The 21,000-nt window shown below is 44.5% G+C and overlaps 1 protein-coding gene across 16 annotated transcripts in view; it reads right to left on the bottom strand.

Annotated features, from left to right (window-relative positions):
* TLE1 (TLE family member 1, transcriptional corepressor) overlaps positions 1-21,000 on the bottom strand; it is a 96,484-nt gene that overhangs the window by 24,502 nt on the left and 50,982 nt on the right. For 6 of the 16 annotated variants that reach the window (XM_051846743.3, XM_051846756.3, XM_051846788.3 and 3 more), the window contains 6 exons: positions 10,935-11,051; positions 5,340-5,393; positions 4,692-4,844; positions 2,441-2,585; positions 1,744-1,845; positions 1,216-1,406 (listed from right to left, as the gene is read on the bottom strand). In XM_051846743.3, the coding sequence (XP_051702703.1) occupies positions 1,216-1,406; positions 1,744-1,845; positions 2,441-2,585; positions 4,692-4,844; positions 5,340-5,393; positions 10,935-11,051 (762 nt within the window). The remainder of the gene's footprint in view (positions 1-1,215; positions 1,407-1,743; positions 1,846-2,440; positions 2,586-4,691; positions 4,845-5,339; positions 5,394-10,934; positions 11,052-21,000) is intronic. The other 10 variants (XM_051846780.3, XM_051846802.3, XM_051846807.3 and 7 more) reach the window with 3 other exon arrangements.

The following is a 21,000-nucleotide window of genomic DNA, read 5'->3' as shown; positions in this document are numbered from 1 at the left end:
CAGCCTAGTGGTGTGACAGTAGTTCACAGTAATGCGTCACATACTGTACAAGAATTGGAAGACAGACAGCTGGTGAAGGAAATGGAAAGTCTAGTTGCTTGGTTTGGTTCACCCTGTGTGTTTTAAAACATTGCACTGTGACCCATTACAAAGTACAAGTATTGCATTTATCACTATCAACACCTGTTTTTTAAATACTTTTTTTAAAAGCCTCCATATGTCTCCAGGACAAACATCCTGATCTAAACCAGTGCTCAAGGACTCATACACAGATCCCCACCCTCTCCTTTTTCTTCTGGATTCCCGTTTTGTGCACCTTCCTGACAGTATGTGGGTCCTCAAGCCCATCTTACTCTGACTTCTCTACCCTGCAGTGCATAGTCTTTCCCATAAGTACAACACAAGGGAAAGACAATGAACTTTAATAGGATCTTAAACTATCAGCGGTACTGCTGTTTGAAGAAGCAAAAGGAGAGAATAATCTGCAACACAGTTCAAATAGTCAAGAGAAACAGGACTGTGGGTGATAACACAGTCTCTTTACCTGATGCAATCAATGGTTACACAATTTTAGTCTTCAAATGTGGTTTTGTAACTTCTTGGTCAAAAAGTGGGCCAGGTGCACTGTGGCAGAAGGAAGACAAGGGAAGGCCCACCCCTCCGGCCCCCTGTGGTTTCACAGTCTGTCTGTCTTTCCATCTGTTGTCCAGAGAGCACTTCTCAAATGTAAGCCACTTTACGGAGTTTAAAGTATAATACAATACAGGCATGAGAAGAGAAAGCTGTGGCTTCTCAAATATTTTCTCCTAAGGTTTAAAATGAGGAGAGAAAGAAAAAAAAGAGCTCAAGACAAAAAATGTAAAAGGCTTCTGTGAGCCACTTGAGTCATTTCATCGCCTTTGAATAAAAAACCAGCTTTGGTGGGAGAAAACCAGGTGTCCCTCAAACTACTGAAGGAGCTAAACACGGCTGTTTTTTCATCCACAAAAACAGAAAAACAAAAGGTGTTTGGGCCCAACTCAACGAAGCAGCATGAGATATCGGCTTGCCGAGGGGACAGCCCAGACGTGAGGCTGCAACACTGGGTGGCTTTGTTCTTAAGGTGAGTGGTGCCACGGCACCTGCCCACGGAGCATGTGTGCAGCCTGGGCCTGGGCACGCTCAGGGAAACAAACAGCTGGTCCACCCCACCCATGGCACCCCACAGCAGCCTACCATGGGGGAGCGCCCGTAGGCCACCACAGCGGCCGCGGCGGCTGCAGCACTCATCTGTGGAGACATGTTGTGTAAACTGGCGTAAGCCGCCCCGGGGCTGGTCAGCTCGCCGTTCATGCCGGCATGGGGCACCATCCCGAAGGGAGCAGGGTACGGGCCAGGCACCGCCAGGGGCGTCCTCAAACCGGCTGCTGAAAGGAAACAAAAGCCACGTGTGACTCAAGGGACCTGCTGTGGTAGATCCTGCCCTGAGATTCCAGTGTCATTTGTCAGTGCCATTCATTAGGGAAAAGGAGCAAGAGGAATGGCCTCTGAGAGGGGGAAATCACCTTCAATTTATACACTGGGTCCATTTTCCCCAGGGTCGAATTCATCTCCAGCAAAGACAAGACACCCGTGGACAGGATGCACACCCCACACATTTTCTCATTGGTGTATGTGGACCCAGTGAGGAACCAGGGGAATTAAGCAGCATTATTGCACCCAATTTACAGAGGGCAAACCAAGCCACAGGCACTAAGTGTTTACCTGACTTAATCTCAAAAGAAGATTTTCTCGATAAAATCCAAGATTTCTCCTTCAGTCCGAACTTTCCATTCCCTGGTACCAATTCCAATTGAAAACCAAATCCTGCATTTATGTAAACCAAAGCAGGGTTTAGGAGGCATATCCTGGTGCCTGTTTTCCTTTGGGCCAGCCTGTTGCTTTCTTCCTTTCCCAGTGAGGAAGATGGAGTTCAAAGTGACAGGTTTATTCATGGGCTACAAGTCTTAGCAAAGCCCTCTCTGCTTCTAAGACAGGAGAGACCCAGGAGTCTCTGCAGGATACACCAAATGCAAAAGCAGCCAGTGCCATCGGCAGGAATACACATGGGCCAGACACACTGGCTGTTGTAGTTATTATCAGCAAAGTGAGACATTTAATGAGAGCTTGGTAAGGAGCTTCTGTTCGGAATAATTATCAGAAACGTTACTGATGTCTCTCCAATTTGGACTTCTTGGAAGACAAAGGAAATCTGAGAGCAAACCACCAGAGACCAACCAGGGTGCCTCTGCACAAGACCAAGGACGAGCATTTCTTACCATTTTCAGACATGGGAATGAAGGTGGCCCTAAGTGCCTTTTCTATTTGTGGGGACACAGCCTCCAGAGATTAACAGACAACAACGAAACCAAGCCAGGAGAGGGAGAAACTAAACCCAGCATAAGAAGAGGCAACGCTCTACCCGCTTGGTTGACAAGGGGCTCCATGGCTGGAGGCTTGCCAAGGCCTGGACGGAGTCCTGGAGTGGCGCTGGTGCCCGGCGTTGGCATGTCGCTCCGTGGCGTCGGCGTGCTGGATTTCAGAACAGGCGTGCTGGCTTTTTCATGCTGGTATCATTAAACAAATTAAATGAGTATTATTTTTAATCCAAGCCATATTACACAATTTATCACAACAGCAGCTGGGACACTGGGCACCTTCTAGCTACTCCCTCGGCCAATTTTCATAAATCCGCACAATGTTGACAGCATTAACTTGTGAGCGGGAAATGTTGACCTTTCCTCTTCCTGCCAGAATTAAAACTCGAGCAAGAGACACAAAACATGACCATACTTCTTCCCCCGCAGATTTTATTTTAGAAAGTATTTTCCATCAGGCGTGTGGACTTTGGGACTGTGCCAAGTCAGGAGGATGACCACCCAAAGAACGGCTCCCAGTGCTTGGAAACATGCGTCCCGGCTGCCAGGAATGTCTCTGGGGAAGGCCTCTTTCCTAATCTCACCTTTAGGGAGCCCTGGGATTGGCGCTAATAATCAGAGACAGCAGGGCCGCTGTATGAGAAGCAAACCAGCAGCTCAGAGACCTAAAGAGACGATCCCCTCACAGTTAAGTGTCATCCCCCTCTGCCCTACTTGGACCCACCAGGACAAGTGAGGGACTCAACACCAGCCAGAGGACTTCGAGAGGGTCACAGGGCACCTTTTGGGTGCCTCTCAGCCTTTCTCATCCATCAACAATCAGCCCACTGAAGATTATTTTATGTTCAAAAAAATCAACAGTCAAAGCAGTTCTATGGGTGACAGCATGGGCCACAGAGATGATAGCTCTCTGGCTGTAGATTTTGGCAAGGTACACAGGCACTCCTCCCCATCACTGAACCGGGATAATGGTGCTATAGCAGCAAGGCTGCTGGTTAGGGAGTATTAGCGTGAGAGCTCAGAGATGATGCACTCTACAGAGCCTGCTCATTTAATTGACACATAATGACTGCACACATTTATGGGATGCAGTGTGGCACTGCGGTACAAGTATACAGTATGCAAAGATGAAATCAGGGTGACTGGCATATCCGTGGCCACACAAAAATAGCATTTCTCTGTGTTGAGAACATTCAAAATCCTCTATCAGCTAATCTGAATTATTCACTTAATTGTTGCCAACCATAATTATCCCACTGTGCTACAGAACATTAGAAGTTATTCCTCCTATTCAACTGTACCCTTGTATCTATTAACCATCTCCTCTCCCTCCACATCCCCATGCTGCTCAGGCTCTACTAACCACTCTTCTATTGTCTACTTCTTTGACATCAACTTTTGCTTCCACATGTCAATGACAGCATGTAGTATTTATCCCACAAAGTTGGCTGAATAAATGATTGCACAAACAGGCTCTGATGCACCCCTACCCAGCCCACCCCCAGTTCCAGGCTTCCGCAGGGTATGCTCATCATCATCCTGAGAGTTTTTACTCTCAGGGCAGGACCCACAGGTAAATGATGAGCTTAACAAAAGGCCGGCGCCGCGGCTCAATAGGCTAATCCTCCGCCTAGCGGCGCCGGCACACCGGGTTCTAGTCCCGGTCGGGGCGCCGGATTCTGTCCCGGTTGCCCCTCTTCCAGGCCAGCTCTCTGCTGTGGCCCGGGAGTGCAGTGGAGGATGGCCCAAGTGCTTGGGCCCTGCACCCCATGGGAGACCAGGATAAGTACCTGGCTCCTGCCATCGGATCAGCGCAGTGCGCCGGCCGCAGCGCGCCAGCCGTGGCGGCCATTGGAGGGTGAACCAACGGCAAAGGAAGACCTTTCTCTCTGTCTCTCTCTCTCACTGTCCACTCTGCCTGTCAAAAAAAAAAAAAAAAAAAAAAAAAAAGATGAGCTTAACAAAACAAGGGCTTCTTAGGACCTAGGACGTCTGAACTATTTGCCAATCGAGAAGTAACAGAGACTTTGTGCCAAGGACATATTCCCAGAGTAAAGGAGGCAATGACAATACAAGCCTGTCACCCACTCCCATCGTGGTCTAAAACAGACAATGGAGAAGGGAAAAGCACACATTGGATGGACATGAGGAATGGCAAGTAGGAGGACTTTCATTTTCACAGACCTAAAGATGAAAACCTCCAACAGCAAACCCCCATATTTCAAATACATCAGGGTCACCTTGTCTAAGAAAAACATACTGGAGAGCAGGCAAGGGTTAGTCTTTGCTACCTACCAAGCTCATTTCTTTGGATTTCAAAGAAGTGGAGCTTCCAGAGGAGGCCGTGGATGCCGGGCTACTTGAGGCATCTTTCTTTAGCAGGCGGTTTTTGTCGATTCCATTTTCCCGGGGTGAATGGGCAGGACTTGCTCGGGGAGAGGAAGGGTCCTCAAGAAGTATCATCAAAAGTTGTCATGAGTTAGCTTATGATAGATAGACATTGACCCCGCACACTCTCCACTTCTACACTGATTCTCCAAAGTGGAGGGGAACGCTCAAAGTCCTCCAGTTTGGTGTGTACGACACGCCCAACACTGGTTACAGTGAACAAGAGGGTGTCAGCAAACACTCCAGGAACACACCACGCAGAAAACAACCCCACAAGCCATCATGCCCCTCCGCGGCTCCCAAACTTTCCCTAAAGGGTACTAGAAGGAAAGAAGAGCCAGACACCCACACCGAGAATCTAAGTTGGCTAGGGAAATGGTTTTTGTTTTTATTCTTTTTTTAAAAAAAGGAAATAAAAGCTCATGTCAGTTAGACTGATATAACTTCATACACAGGAACAATCACAGGCTCTCCACGACTCATTCACTACTGGAATTTTCTCACAATGCTATTCAAGTCATTTTATAGATAAAGTTTGATGAAAAGAGTGGTTACCTCATTAGACACATCCACAACTAAGTTGTCATCACTTTTGTCACCATCACTGTCCTGGGAGGGAAAAAGGAATTTTAAAGTAATTTAGCAAAGACTAAGAATGGGTGAGAGATCTAGTTACATTTTGTGCTGTACTTTTTGGTAGCAGAGAGGCTAAAATAATTACTTGGGACTTGCCTGTGGGCGGCTTTCATCCCATGCAGGAATTCAGTTACAGTAGGAAGCCAGCTATCCAAAAAGAAACTGCCTGCTCACAGGGCATTGCAAAGTGCAAACAGTTGGCACACTATAAAGGCTCAACAAATGTTTGTAATAGCCAAATCCACCAATAATCTGAAATCATTCATACAATCTGAAACCCATACACCTGTTTTTCCATTTGATTTCAAATTAAGTACATGATTTCTTGACATTGTGTTTTACATGTGTCACACCTCTGAAAACAGCTAGCCAATCTGGTACTCAAAGACAAGCCATAACTGCAAAGACAAATTGATGTAAACCATTTTCCTGTGGGGTTACTAGTTATATTTTAAAAAGAAAGAAAGAAAATTAAAAACAATAAAGCTAGCTGCTGGACAGAATAAGGAATCAAGATCTAACCTCATGAGAAGGATAAACCTCTTTGGCAATCAGCTTAGAATAATCTAGGAGAGACAGAAGGGAGATAGATGGCAATATTTGGAGGTCACTCGCATTACTGCAACAGGGCTCTTACTGTCTGTTCAAAAAGCCATAAAATCAGAGGAAACTACAAGTTGCACTGAAAAAAAAAAAAAAACAGAAAAGCTGTTTGATTTAATGATTTAATGGCTCCTCCATTAAGGATAAAGCAGACTGGAAAAGTTACTTTCCCAGTGCAAAGCAAAACTTATAAGAAACATGGGACATCTCAAGGGGACCAAATTCTTGAGAACTAGGTCTCTAGGGCATGATTTAACGTTTTCTGATATCACGATCAATGAAGAATGTGCAAACAGGGGTGGGTGTTGTGGAGCAGCAGGTTTAGTCGCCACAGATACCCATGTTCCATGTAGGAGTGCCTGGTTCAAGTTCCAGCTACTCTGCATTTCCAAATCAGTTTCCTGTTAATATGCCTGGAAAAGCAACAGAAGATGGCCCACGTATTTAGGTTCCTGCCACTCACGTAGGAGACTTGGGTGGAGCTCCTGGCTCCTGGCTTTGGCCTTGCCCTAGTCTCAGCTGTAATGGGCATTTGGAGAGTAAACCAGTGGATGAAGGACCTCTCCCTCTCACCTCAATGCCCACCCTCTGTCACTCTGCCTTTCAAATAATAAATCTTTCTTAAAAAGATTGACTGATTGATTTAAAAGGCACAGTGACAAAAGAAACATGGAGAGGCAGAGAAAGAGAGGTCTTTTTCACCTGCTGGTTCACTCCCCAGATGATCGCAACAGTCAGGTCTGGGCCAGGCCAAAGCCAGGAGCCAAAAGCTCCATCCCGGTCTCCACATGGATGGCAAGGGCCCAAGTCCTTGGGCCTCCTTCCCATTCCTTCTTGGGCACATTAGCAAGGAGCAGGATCACAGCTGAGACTCAAACCTGAACTTCTACATGAGTTTCCAGCATCACTGATTAACCTGCTGTACCAAAATGCCAGCCCCCAAAATAAATCTTTATTAGAATATATAAGTAATTAGAACATACAAATATTGGTATTATTCACATACATTGGCCCCTGTGGGCCAGCAAATCCAGACTAGAAAGTTTACCCTGAACTCTAAATTCAAGTCATAAACATCTTTTTGTAACTATATGCAGAGTACTACATATGTGAGACCCAATTTACTTTCTTTAATATTGTTAAAAGATATACTTCAGGGGCTGGCGCTGTGTTGCAGCAGATTAAACACTGCCTGCAGCACCGGTATCCCATGTAGGTGCCTGTTTGTGTCCTGGCTACTCCACTTCTGATTCAGTTCCCTGCTAATGTGCCTGGGAAATCAGCTGAGGATGACTCCAGTTCTTGGGCCCCTGCACTCATGCAGGAGATCTGCATAAAGCTCCTGGCTTCAGCCTGGCCCAGCCCCAGCTGATGTGGCCATTTTGGGCGTGAACCAACGGACGGAAGATCTCACTCTCTGTCTCTCCCTCCTTCTCTGTAACCTTGCCTTTCAAATAAATAAATAAATCTTTAGGGGAAAAAATACTTTAGTCATTGTTAGACATTAGCAATTCACTAGTAACAACATAAAATTACAACCAATGAGGAAGCCTGAGGAAGCCAAAATTCCATTTGAAACAAATAGTTTTATGTAATAAAGAAGAAAATCTGTTTTCTTTCGGAAAAGCACAAATGCTCTCAGGTGATAGGGGTGGTAGCGTAACATTATAAACAAAGGATTTCCTTTCAGGAAAAAAAAAAAAGTAAAAATATTACCACAGTCTGTATAGACTAAATTGGCAAAAAAGTAATCAACAATACTTTGTTACAATGGAACTCTGAAATGAGTCTTAAGTCCTCTCTAAATTAAATCTTAGCTGTGCACTGGACAATTGTGCAGTTATCTCCCAACATCGAAGATCTAAGGAATGAGGCTTGTGTCCAAGTTTCTCCAACATACTCAAAATACATAGTCCCCAATCGCTTATGCAATTTGACATGCCTGGTACAAGCAAGTTATAAAACCATAGGCCAACTATGGATTTCAGATTGTTCACTGCTAAATAACTTAGGATACACATGAACTTCAAGGAGAAGAATTTAGAATTGTGTTGTCAGTAAATTCCCAAATTGCTGCATGCCATGGACTTGCTCATGAACATTTAATCTCACAAATGGAAGCACATGCATAGGACATCAGCTCTGGGCAACAGACAGGAAGGATATGCGCTAAAAAGGCTTCGGTTGGGGTGAGGAGAACAAACAACTTCGCTTTTTTTAGTATGACACTAAACCATCACACAAAGTGTGGGCCACTTTCAGGATCTCTGGCAAAATTCTGATTCTCTGGGCTCAAGAACAGCAGCATGGGAGCTGCCATTCTGCCTAGTGAAACCTGCTTCTTAGGGCACTCCCATCCCACAGTGGAGTACCTGGTGCTGATCCCCACCTCTGGTTCCTGACTCCAGCGGTGGGGTTTGAGGCCATCCAGTGTGGCCGAAGGTCTGTGGGCCACTCAGATGTAGGTAGAATGTCCCTCACAAACAGGCTGTCAGCTGTGCCTGGAAAGCGTGTCTCCAGACTAGCTGGCATCTCTCTCACAAATAGCTTCTTGTGCTGCATGTATGATCCTGTGGTTTTAAATCATGCCTTCCGAGCCGGCACTGTAGCACAGCGGGTTAAAGCCCCAACCCGAAGCGCTGGCATCCTATATGGGCACCGGTACTAGTCCCGGCTGCTCCTCTTCCAATCCAGCTCTCTGCTATGGCCTGGGAAAGCAGTAGAAGATGGCCCAAGTGCTTGGGCCCCTGCATCCCATGGGAGACCCGGAAGAAGCTCCTGGCCCCTGGCTTCGGATTGGTGCAGATCCGGCTGTTGCAGCCATCTGGGAAGTGAACTAGCAGATGGAAGACCTCTCTCTCTGTCTCTATCTCTCTCTCTAACTCTTTCAAATAAATAAAATAAATATTTTTAAAAAATAAATAAAATAAATCATGCCTTCAAGTTAGTTGCAATCTTCCACCCAGAGCTAACAGAGGGAGGGAGCTGAGCCCCTAATGAGATGGGCTGTCTCCAAGAGACACCCCACTATATCCAGAGCCCAAAGCCAATTAACATACCATATGTAAAACCCCTGTCCAATGGGCACCCCCATAGAATGACCCAGTGTAAACAGTAATATCTTAAAAACCCTGGGCACTTCCTGAAATCCACTGTCACGTTTGGGCACTCCGCCTGCTCTCCTCTTGGGCCAGATGCTTTTTCTGTCGCCTATCAATCAAATAAAATTATCTGCTTCTTTGCATTCTGTTTCTCAGCTTTCTATTTCTATACTAAGCTGAGGAAAAGAACCCACGAAACTCATTCTGGCAACTGCCCTCCCCTCCAGGACTGCTAACAGGGTTCCTTCCAACCAAATGGGAGACCTGGATGGAGTCCCCAGCCTTGTGGGCATCTGGGGAATGAACCAGCAGATAGGACACCTCTCTCTCTCCATCTCTGCCTCCCTTTTCCCTCCACTCCTCCATCACTATCAATCACTGTCTCTCAAGTAACTAATTAAGAAAAGAAAAAAATCTTAGCATGGATTCAATCTTAGTGTGGATTCTGGGGCAGGGCTGCCTCTAGGCTCCACTAACTATGACCTACCACAAGTCACTCAAAAACTCCATGCAACAGTATAGAGATGATGGTGTCAAACTCATCAGGCTATCTTAAGAGTTAAATGGAACAATTCATATAGAAGCACAGAGTACCTGGCACTGACTCGAGTTGATGATCAAAAAACTGTTACCTGCTGTTAGTCATGGGCTTGAATGAGCCCACAGGAGACAGAGACCTCATATTTAACTGTCCACATTACATGTATAGCTGTTACCTCTACTACTGCTTGGTAGATACCTCTTCTTCTACGGGCAACAGGGAAGTGGCCCAATTCAGCATTCTACTTAGATATTGATTCTTTCATTTTTTTCCTTTTTAACATTTATTTATATATTTGAAAGGCAAAGGTACAGAGAAAAAGAGACAGAGAGAGAGAATCTTTCATCCACTGGCTCACTCCCAAAACAGTCACAATGACCAGGCGGCGCTGGGCCAGACTGAAGCCAGGAGCTTCTTCTGGGTCTCCCAAATAGGTGGCAGGGGCCCAAGGATGTGGGCCATCTTCTCCTGCTTTTCCCAGGCCATTAGCAGTGAGCTGGATGGGAAGTGGAGCAGCAGGGATTGCACTGGTGCCCATATGGGATGCTGGTGCTGCAGGTGGTGGCTTAACCTGCTGCACCGTAGCACGAGCTTCTCTGATACTGCTCCTAAGAGTGCAGCTTCCTGAAACCCTCAGGCCCACACAAACCAGTTCTAAGTCATATGCCAGCTACAATGAGACTAGAGCCAAGACCATCTGACTTGGGTTGCTCTCCTTCTGAATGTGGTTTCAACTGGATCTGTCAAGAGTCCTTCCTCCAACACCACTAGAGTGGCCTCAACCGCAGGGACAGAACTGGATACCTCTGCCTGAAGTGCTCTTTGTGGAAGAAGATAAACTCTGCCCCTAAGATGAGCCTGGACATAGTGTTAGAATTAGGGACACCAAAAAGGCCGTTTTTTGTTAGCAGTAATGGCTGCTACATTTGCAGTGCCCATGCTTCAAAAACTGAGAATTCAAAGATAACGGGGTGGGCTCTTCTGGGAGCAGGCTCTGTGTGGCTGCACAGCCCATGAAGCCGACGGTGCATTTTCACAGCCCCTCTGATGAGTCCCTAAGGCAGAAAGTGTGAAATGCAATACTAAGCCCAGGAGAAGCATAACTTAGAGTCCTAAAGGGAACTAACAGCCCACAATGTTACAGCCTATCCCCTTTAATGTATTACTTTAAGGGATGTGGAATTATCACTAAGATCGCAGAGTACACTTGGACACATGAAGGTGAGCCGTAAGCAAACAATGTCTATTTCAGGTCCTTTATTTACTTACATAGTGGCTGGAGTCCTTATCATCCACCTTCCTTTTTTTGATATCATTGGAAAATTCAGGCCCATTTCTGCGTTTATCTGTGCCTCTTAGACCATCTGGGACCAAGAGGGAATTACTCTGCAAGACAAAAAAAAATTAATCAGATTTCTTCCCCAGGCCTCTTTGTACACATGAAAACCCCACCTGGATGTTGAGTACTGTTTTAGAAAGGTGATCTCTCCACAGCCTTTCATTCCACCTAATTCATCTCATCTAAAGGCTTTGATGGCAAACGTTTAAAGAGCTTTACACACTTAAAAGGGGAACTCTGACTTTGCAATCGAACCTTCCAAACCCTGATGGATGCTTCAGGCCCTATTTGCTTCTGCCCTATTTACCACTGGCGAAAGAGGAACCTGCCGTGTGTTTGCAGGTGTGCTTTTCTTCTCCCACTTGCAACTTCCTGGTCGGGAATGTGGACAGCCAAGGAGCCAATCTTGCGATTACTCTAATAGACATATTCTGCAGCTTTAAGAATCGATGGGAACCACTCTAAACAGGCATATAGGAAGCAGGTGGGATTAGCAGCATGGCTCCCTAATAGGCAAATCACATTTTTCCACAGCAACAATGAAAGAACTCTTTTGAATTCTTTTAATTTATTGTTGAAAATCAGATTTGGTGTTCCTCGCCAAAAGCACTGAAATTTAAGACCCAAAGCGGGAATTTCAGCCAGAGAATCTTCAACAGCCAAGCCAGCTCCCACACACAAAAGCAGGAACAAGGACTAATCTTTTCCTCCAACTACACAGGATACTTTCATTCGCATATGCCCAGTACAAACTGCTGACCCAAAGAAAACAGGCATTTTAGATATTTTGGGGTCACATGACATGATCTGACATCCCTTCAATTCCCATCTCCCCTCAGGCTAAAGCATCAGAACATGTTACAATGAGTTCTTTTAAGTGCAGGATTAGCATATGCAAGGGGGCAATTTGTTCAGTGATGTGTTACTGCCTTGAACAATGCTGAATGAGTTGTGCGAAAACCTCCTTTCACAAAGCCCAGATAACCCCAATTTCTGAGAGATATTTGAGAACTAAGGGGGGGTATCCAAGGCCAACAGACAATTAGGCTACCTTTCTCTGCCACAATTCAAACCAGAAGGGGTTGGGGAAGATCTTTAAGCTGGGCCACATTGAGTGCAACAGGCAGCCAGTATTTTATAGCACAATTTTTAAGGCCATGGGCTTTCGTTCCCAAACAACCAAGTGGCTGGCTCTCACATGGGAGTTTTCTGAGCCCAACTACCCGCAGGAAGAAATGAAAACTGGGGACCATAAGACAAGCTAAGCCTCTTGGCCCACTGCAAGGGCTGGCTCTAAAGCAAGCTGAGGTCTTTTCTTCATGACTGTTCAAGCTACACAAATGCCAGGAGGCTTAGATAAAGGAAGGTGGAGGGACCCAGACAATTCAAGACAGAGAAGCTCAAAGTAATCATCACCACAGTGTTTGGGGCAGAAAGGTGAGCTGGCTGGATCCTTGAAATAATGTGTGCTAAAAACTAACCTCTCCAAGCCAGACCACATGGCCTGACAAAGGGTGGGAGGGAATTCATACAACAACGCCTGCAAAGTGCTAACAGCCCACACTCTGACAGCTGGGCTGGGCCTGGGAACAGCAGTTTGCTCACATAGGTGAGTGGTGTTTAAATATACCTGTCTCTGTTCTAGATTATCTTAGCCCTAGGTTGTCTCCTCCAGACTGCACAGGTGCACCAAGGCAGCAGGGCTGCATCTTCCTCAATGTTACATCTGCTCAAGCGCCGGGGAACATGTGGCCAGAGTCTCTGTCCGCTGGTGATTTCAAGTGAGAGTCTGCACACACCCACCTTCATCACCCTCCTGCTGTAATTAGCACTGGGCGTCCAAACCACTTAGCCGTTCCAAGGCAGCTTTCTAATGTCTTACTTTTTTATTTTTTAATGATGTCAGGGGGGTATTGTGAATGTGAAAGTGAACTACACTTCTGTTAGCAACAGTAACATTTCTGCAGCCAGACCTTCCAGACTGTCACGCTCTGAGGCCTGCGCTCCTCCAGAAGTCACTACTGTAATTTCTGCTTGAGCAGATTAAATGAGGCCTGTAATCTGAATAGGTTTTGAAAAGCTCTGAAACTTCCTCTAAATTTAGACGGGGCTGGTAATTAGCACCCCCTGCTTATCTGAAAATTGGCCCCACTGAACTGGCAGACTTCAACAAGTTACAAAACAAGATGTCTCATACCTTTGATGCTGCACACACAATCTGTTCAAAACAAGGCCATAAAGAGCGTAGGCTACAAAGGCCTGAAGAGCTGCAGTCAGACCCAGGCGATCCCGGGTTCCTGCTGCTGCTCGGTGCCTGGCTACAGAAAAAGTCGTCCCATCACAAATGGATGGCTTCCTCTGAGCCTTGTTCCCAGAAACCCGGCTTTCTGTGTAACTGCCCCTGCCTTCTTCCATCCAGCCAGACACTGCTTTCATTGTTGCTCTTGATCTCAGCCAGTTGTTCCACCTCATGAGCTTCACTGGATGCCATGGCAACCATTTGGCTTTTCAACTCCAGCCTGGGGAACCCTTAACTATGTGGTTCTCTCCATTTGTCCTCCAGAAACCCAAAAGTGACATCACAGGTGGTGCTGCATGTCTCTCCCTCATGCTGTGTGCTTTTCTCATGCCTCATTGACTGGTTTTTCCTGTGGTCCAAGGGTGGAAGACCAGGGTACTTCAAAGTTAGTGGAAAACCAAATTCAAATATGTTTATTTTGTCACAAAAACACTTGAAATCCATGCACAGCAAGGGTTGTCAAAAAGTGTATGGAAAATGGGCTCTAGGAAAAAAATTGAATGGTTTTCAAATTTTTTTTACAGCAAAAAAAAAATGGAAACTTCTCTTAACTCCATTTTCCCACAAACTTTGTAAAGTATCCCTCATACAGCTATGTTGATGGTCATAACCCGTCACCAAGAGAATCCACCTGAGTACTGACTGAATACCCATTTTCTCCTTCAAAATTTAGTATTCTAAGTTATGACTACAAATGCAACATTTAAGAGAGTGTTTGCAAAAGAAATGCAAGGGAGTTGCTTGGCTTGAAGTTATTCACAAAGTCAGTCAAGCATTCCAACCACAAGATAATCAGACTCAAACCTGAAAAGAGGCCAGAGCAACCTTTACAAGATTAATTGCTTGCTCATCCATCTCACCATCCCCCTAGTGTATCTGGAGGACTTTACTTTGAAAGGGGGCTGGGAGATAAGTCTGCCCAATGTCCACAGGCCCTTTCCACCACCTGCAGATTCCTAGTGTCCAAGTGCCTCCATTCCCAGAAGAGTGATTTTCAAGCTCAGTTTCTGTAGCAGAGTTCTGATATCCAAACATGCATTACTTAAAACCTATACTGGCTCTTTGGCTCTTTTACTGTTGCACTGGAAATTTATTATTATAACTCATTTATTCTAATGTGACATAATGTCTAATCATTTTCTCTGATGACCCTTTCTAACCAACAGTCACAAATACAGTTCCTTGATTTATATCGATGTATGCCTCATATACTAAGGAATGCAAATACAGAATTTAAAAAATAAAAACATTTGTGGATGGGCATTTGACCTAGCTTAAGATGCCTGTACCCATATTGGAGTACGTGGGTTTGACATCTGGTTCTGTTATTGACTCAAGTTTCCTGCTAATGCAGATGTGGGGAGGCAGCAGGTGATGGCTCAAATAATCAGGATCCTGCCACTCACATGGGAGATCTGGATTGAGTTCCTATCTCCCAGCTTTGGTCAGGCCCACAGCCACTGAGGTCATCTAGGGAGTCAACAAGCAGACGGGAATTCTTTCTCTGTCTCTCAACTAAATAAATAAATGACAAAACAAAACAGTGAACATTTTACAACTCATTTTTTTACAACATTAGATGACAATCTTAGTGGGTTTTTTTTTTTTGATATTTATTTATTTATTCAACTGAAAGGCACAGAGATAGAGAGACAAATATCTGCCAATCTACAGTTAACTCCCCAACTGCACAGACAGACAGGATGAAGCCAGGAGCCTGGAACTCCATGCAGGTCTTCCACACAGGTGGCAGGGACTGGGCACCTGGGCCATCATCCACTTCCCAGGCACACAGCAGGAAGCTAGATGGGAAGTGCAGCAGCGGCTTCCCAAGCATCCCAAGTGGTGGCTAACCAGCTATAGCACAATGCCTACCCCTACCTATTTTAAAATGAATTCAGAACAGTCCCAAATTCCTGCGTTTCCCTTCAAGAATCCCCCATGCAAAAGGCAAGACTAACACAGAAAAAGACCTCAGCAGAGAGGGCCAAGCAGCCAAAGGACAGAAAGCACCAGTTTCACATGATGCCAATCACTGCAGGCCATCTTCCACAGACTTGTGTGGCACTAAACACATCTCTTTCCAGAATCCATTTTAATCTACCAAGCAGCATTCGTCAAACAGAATTCATTTTTTCAAATATTTATTTGTCAAATAAATATTTAATCATGAATCAGTTTCTAATCAAATGGGAACCAGTGTTACCACACTTACTTGTATCTCAAATTCCAGCCTAGAAACTCAATGTTTTATTTCACCTTGCAGCTGGTAAAATTTAAGTATCTGCCAGGATTTTCCAGACACTGTAAATACTGGGCAAACTTCTATTACAAATGTCCTGAGGCATGGGATTTCCAGACTGTATATAAGTTTTCCTTTGTTTTGAATTTTCGTTAAGAAATAAAATCATCTTATTTACCTTATGTCTGCTACAGGAATTCAAAATAGGAGTTACACAGCCCACGGGGGATATTGCGAACCTGAGCAAATCAAGATCTGAAAAGACACTGTTTTCAAAACAAACTGAAATTCTGAAACCGTAATGATTTTCTACACCTTACGTGCTGCACACAATTACAGGTATAGAGCCATGTAAAATGATAAAGGGAGAGGTGTATCTCAAAACAGAAAAAATGATCTCCTAGAATGCTAAATACAAGAAGTAGAAAGAGGGTCCAAAAGTTGGCATAATTGGCTTGACTTTCCCTCCGTTTCTATGCAGAAAATATACTACATAATTAGAAAAGGAGCAAGAACAGAGAACACGCTCCATAGCAAGCAGGGACCTCCTGCACTCCAGAAATGCTGGAATTAATTGAGAACATCCAATCTTCACTGGCAACAGGCATCAATGAGGGGCCTGCAAAAAGCTTGTGGAAAATGGAATTAAAAGACATGTTTATTTTGATGCAAAAAAATTCTGAAATCAATGCATAGTTTTTTTTCCATGACATTATTTTCCATGAAATTTTTGAAGACTTCACATATGCATGGATTTCAAATTATTTTTGTACCAGAATAAACTCATCTTTTAATTCCACTTTCCATAAACTTTCTGAAAGGCCTGTGTATTGGCTTCCTAAGATTCCTGTCTGCCTGCACTAGCAGTGGTGACCAAACAGAATGGCTGATGGTGAGCAGGACTGCAAGCTGAGCTTCTGATAGTGCAACCTGTGTGTGCTCTCCTGAGCAATCAGATCCAGGGCTCTTCCGTAAAGGTGGGAACCACGTTTTATACGACACAAAACCTTTCTTGGCTATCGTGTAATGGATGCAAGTTAACTAGATAATTGGCAAAATGTTGGAACTACTGGGTAGAAGAGATCAAGAGATTCTCTTAATATAAACAAAAATAAACATCCTAACCTAGTTATGAAACTATACCTTCATATAAGAACTTACAAGGCAAGAAGTATCTATCTACTGAAGCATGGAGAGCTTCCAGCAGTGTCGAAAAACATCTGGATTTGGACTTAGGTAACTTTGATCCTAACCATTCTGGACGCAGATGTGTCAGTTTCACACTCCAAAATGAAGAAGCAAAGACTCAGCTGCTTCAGTAAGGATGCATCACAACCTTAATGGTCTTGTTCCAAGAGGTGAGACTCTGGAAAGCAGCTCCAGAAACTAGGAAAGAAACCAAGCGGAAGGCACCGTTCTGCTCAGTCAGCGCTACTGAACACCAGTTGAAGGAGCCTTCACGTGTCCAGAGACTTGAGCAACGCTTCTGCCAACAAGTCTACACCTTGAAACCACCCGCAGCAAATCTGAAAGGTAAACCCACTCATGGGTACAGCGGAAGGGAGACAGGTTTCCCTAATGTGAAAATAATGCACATTATTCAGATAGATTTCCTTAGCTGCATGCTGATTCCCCTTGGGAACTTGCTCCTCCCTGCAGGAAGTGTGTTTGTGTCAGAGGTACAGATTGGAAACTCATGACACCTCATTTATCCTCTGTTACACTAAGGCAGTGGGAACCTAATTTGCTAGCACACTCTACACTGACAATTAACTTCTCGGTGAACATTAAAACAATTAGGTAATGATGCACCCTGTCACATCTGTGTGCCTTCTCCACCTACACCTGGTACCAATTAAGCCATCACTCAGTGCTATACTTTTTTGCTGCAGTCCCATTGGTCATTTCCACAAGTTGGCCCAATGTTTCAACAAATGCATTTTTTTTAGACCAGGAAACTAATGAGATCCCCACTGATTAATGATATGGAGAGTGGAAATGTGTCCACATGACAATCACATTCCACCTCAGAGCCATGACCATGCAGTGGGCCTAAGGTGCCCTTCTATGTTTCATAGTTTAAATGCAGAATGTAGGACAGAACCAACATGTCCCCACAGCTCGACCTAGAAACTCAGCACTGCAGAATCCAAGTGCAGGACTCATGGAAAGGAAGAGAGCCAGAGAATACTGAGGCTGGACAGAGTTTTAAACTACTTGCTGCTTCCGTCATCATTCACTCATCCCTGGCCTGCCCTTCTCTGGCTTATACAAATAAAAACTCTGGATCAATGATATAATTATTTTTCAAGAATGTTGCAGTATCTTCATGATACCATCCTTCCCCAACTCAAGATCTGGTCACAGCAAGAATCACACCTGTGTATCAAACGAGCATGTTTCGTAGGAGCTACTGCGCCATTTCTGTGCCTTAGTTCTACAGCTCCTGATGAGACGTTTTCTAATGATAAGGCAAGAAAAGGCCCTGGCAGAGACAAGCATTAGGCCAGGACTTGACTGTGAGTTGTTCAGCTTATGTACACACCTGCTCATCTCAAAGGTGTACACACAGGGTTCGTTGCCTATCCGTTCCAGACAGGGAATGACAGAAGTGATGACAGGGCCAAAAGGAAAAAGAGTAAAATCTGCTCAAGATGGTGGTGGCATGAAGTGTCCAAATTACAGAACACAATCTTAGCCTAAAATACATTTTGGGGTCACTGCTGTGGCATAGTGGGCTAATCCTTTGCCTAGGGCGCCCGAGTCCCATATGGTCACCGGTTCAAGTCCCGGCTTCTTCTCTTCCAATCCAGCTCTCTGCTATGGCCCAGAAAAAGCAGTGGAGGATGGCCCAAGTGCTTGGGCCCCTGTACCCATGTGGGAGACCCAGAAGAAGCTCCTGGCTTCGGATTGGCGCAGCTCTGGCCGTTGCAGCCATCTGAGGAGTGAACCAGCAGATAGAAGCTCTCTCTCTTTCCTTCTCAAATAAATAAAAGAAACTTTCCCCACCAAAATATTTGTTTATTTATCCCCCTTTTGTTTAAGAATAAAACGGCCATTTTTACACTGTAATCACCATGAGATAGAACTTGAATGTTTCTTGAGGTGCACGCAGACCACGGTGCCCACCTGGGCAGTCACTGCACCAAAGTAGCAGACACATCCACTTGGTACACACCACCAGATAATACAGAAACCACTGGGATTTAGAATCTCATGGCATTGACACCAGGTTTCCCAAGAGGACCTATTTTTTAAGCATAGTCCTACATTCTGCCAAAAGGAAAACCTGCTGAAGTGACTGTTTAGGAAAACATCAGTGTTTTTCACTAAGCCTACAAATTGCAATTTTAGGTGACTCATTTGTGCTTTAGCCTCTATTTCCAGGCAATCTCTTGACACATCAGGCCAAGTTTAACTCATAAATATGTAAGCAAAAGCAGCTCCTCCCTGTCCCTGTTGAAAGAGTGATCTAGTGAGTAAGAGGCCGGCAGCGGTGTCAGGGCCCTGACGTACTCAGAACTGTCAGAAACTGCCAGTGCAGCACAAGGCTCCTCACTCACACAACTCCCTTCTGAAATCTGTATTTGAAAACTGTAGAGGAAACCACAGGGTGCTGCACTGAGCGTGACTAACAACGCAGTTGTCACCTTGCTACTCCGCCAAGGGCAGAAGGCATCCCTGAAGCATCTGCTAATGCTGTGTCTGCTACCCTGCCCTCTGAAGTCTCCCAAACCTCTCCCCGTGAGGCCCACATTGCCATCGCCATTTATGGGGACCAGGAAAGTACAAAAGGATGAGAAAACCTTGACTATGCAGACAGCATCACACTCGGGTCTGCCTTTGTCCAAAATCCATGTTCTACCACCTCCCTAACTCACTGACCAAGTACTGCCCACAGTTGCAAAAGGGCCTCTGCTAAAGCCTGTGACAGCTAAAATTTTATTCAGCAAAGGATCAGCAGTATTCTCCAAAGCAAGTCTCATGTCTTTTCTCCTTTTTGCCCTCATGTTTAGTGTTTTGAGAACACTGAAGGATCTGACCCTACTCTGCCAACTAACTAGTCAAGGAGAACAGCTAAAGAAAAGGGAAACAAAGAAACCACTTTGTATTGAAGCGACTGATGGTTGTCACAAGCACCCTGAAGTAAATTTTAAATGTGAGCCCTTGGTGATCTATAGAAGATGATCACGAAGTTCCAACAAAGTTCCTCAGTCATGATTTAAATCTCAACCTTTGTTAACTATGTGACAAACCAGAGGCATCCGGCCCCCTTGAGTGTGTTATTTCATTAATAAAAATGAGTGTTGCACACAGAATCTATAAGGTGGATGAATGGTGCTCAGACTTCTCTGGACCAGGAAGCTTTCTGAGCATCTGATGAATTATAAGCCCTCTGCAGAGTCATGCAAAGGGGCACAGACCCACAACACTCCACATACAACTGCAGAGCCCAGGCATGAATGCTGTCCAGGTCCACACACCATCTGCTCTGGAGTCTCCCTCCTTTTCCCAACAATGATCATATGGGCTTGGTATTCCAGGGTTTAACAGTCAAGAAATATTTAATTTTGACATTAAAAGGAATCATTGCAAAATAGCAGCAAGTACACACAGTGCCTCAAAGAGTGCTTGGAACACAGTATTCAACGAATTCTTTGTTAAATGAGCCCAAGTAGTAAAACACATGTTCTACGATATTTTTTAAAAGCCATCCAACTCTGCCAATTCTCTAATTCCTAGTCTTTGAAGCAGATGTATTTAAATTATATTCCCTTCAGCCAAATTTTAATGTATATTATCTTTAGATTGATTGAACATCTAGTTTTTATTACTACTGTATGCTCCTGAATAAATAATGACTTTCCTATGGTTATTTCATATTTATTTGCTCAACAGCTATACTTTCAAAAGTAGGCATTTAAAAAAAATCTAACTATATCAAATACATGAAATTTGTCCGCTTTGTATTAAGAATTAGAAACCAGTCAAATTGTAATCTAAGACAATAAGCATCTCTCCTCCCCCCAGTCAGGGGCAGGCTTTTGGCACAACAGTGAAGACAAGGCTTAGAATAGCCACATCTCATATCTGAGTGACTGGGACTCCAGCTGTGCTTCCAATCCTAGCTTCCTGCTATGTGCATCATTGGAAGCAGTGAGCTTTGGCTCAAATAATTGGGTCCACACCACCCACTTGGGAGACCCACATTGAGTTCCCAGCTCCTGCTGTCATGGGAGTGAATTAGAGAGTGGAAGATCATTCTCTGTCTTTCAAATACATTAAAAAAAATACATACATTCCAAAAAATTTTTAAAAGTAATTAAAAAACAAACCTAGTTTGTTACTAGTTTTATCATTCATCCCTTTCAGAAATAACAAATTTTGCAGTTGTTAGTATTTTCATTTCTAGGTTTTTCAAGAAGATTACTTTATTTAGAGCCATATTTTCCTA

The sequence above is a fragment of the Oryctolagus cuniculus genome, chromosome 1, assembly GCF_051225735.1.
Source record: "Oryctolagus cuniculus isolate XC-2025 breed Fujian yellow rabbit chromosome 1, ASM5122573v1, whole genome shotgun sequence".
NCBI lineage: Eukaryota > Metazoa > Chordata > Mammalia > Lagomorpha > Leporidae > Oryctolagus > Oryctolagus cuniculus.
The sequence above is the reverse complement of the archived record's forward strand: the minus strand, read 5'-3'. Positions and strand labels throughout refer to the sequence as shown.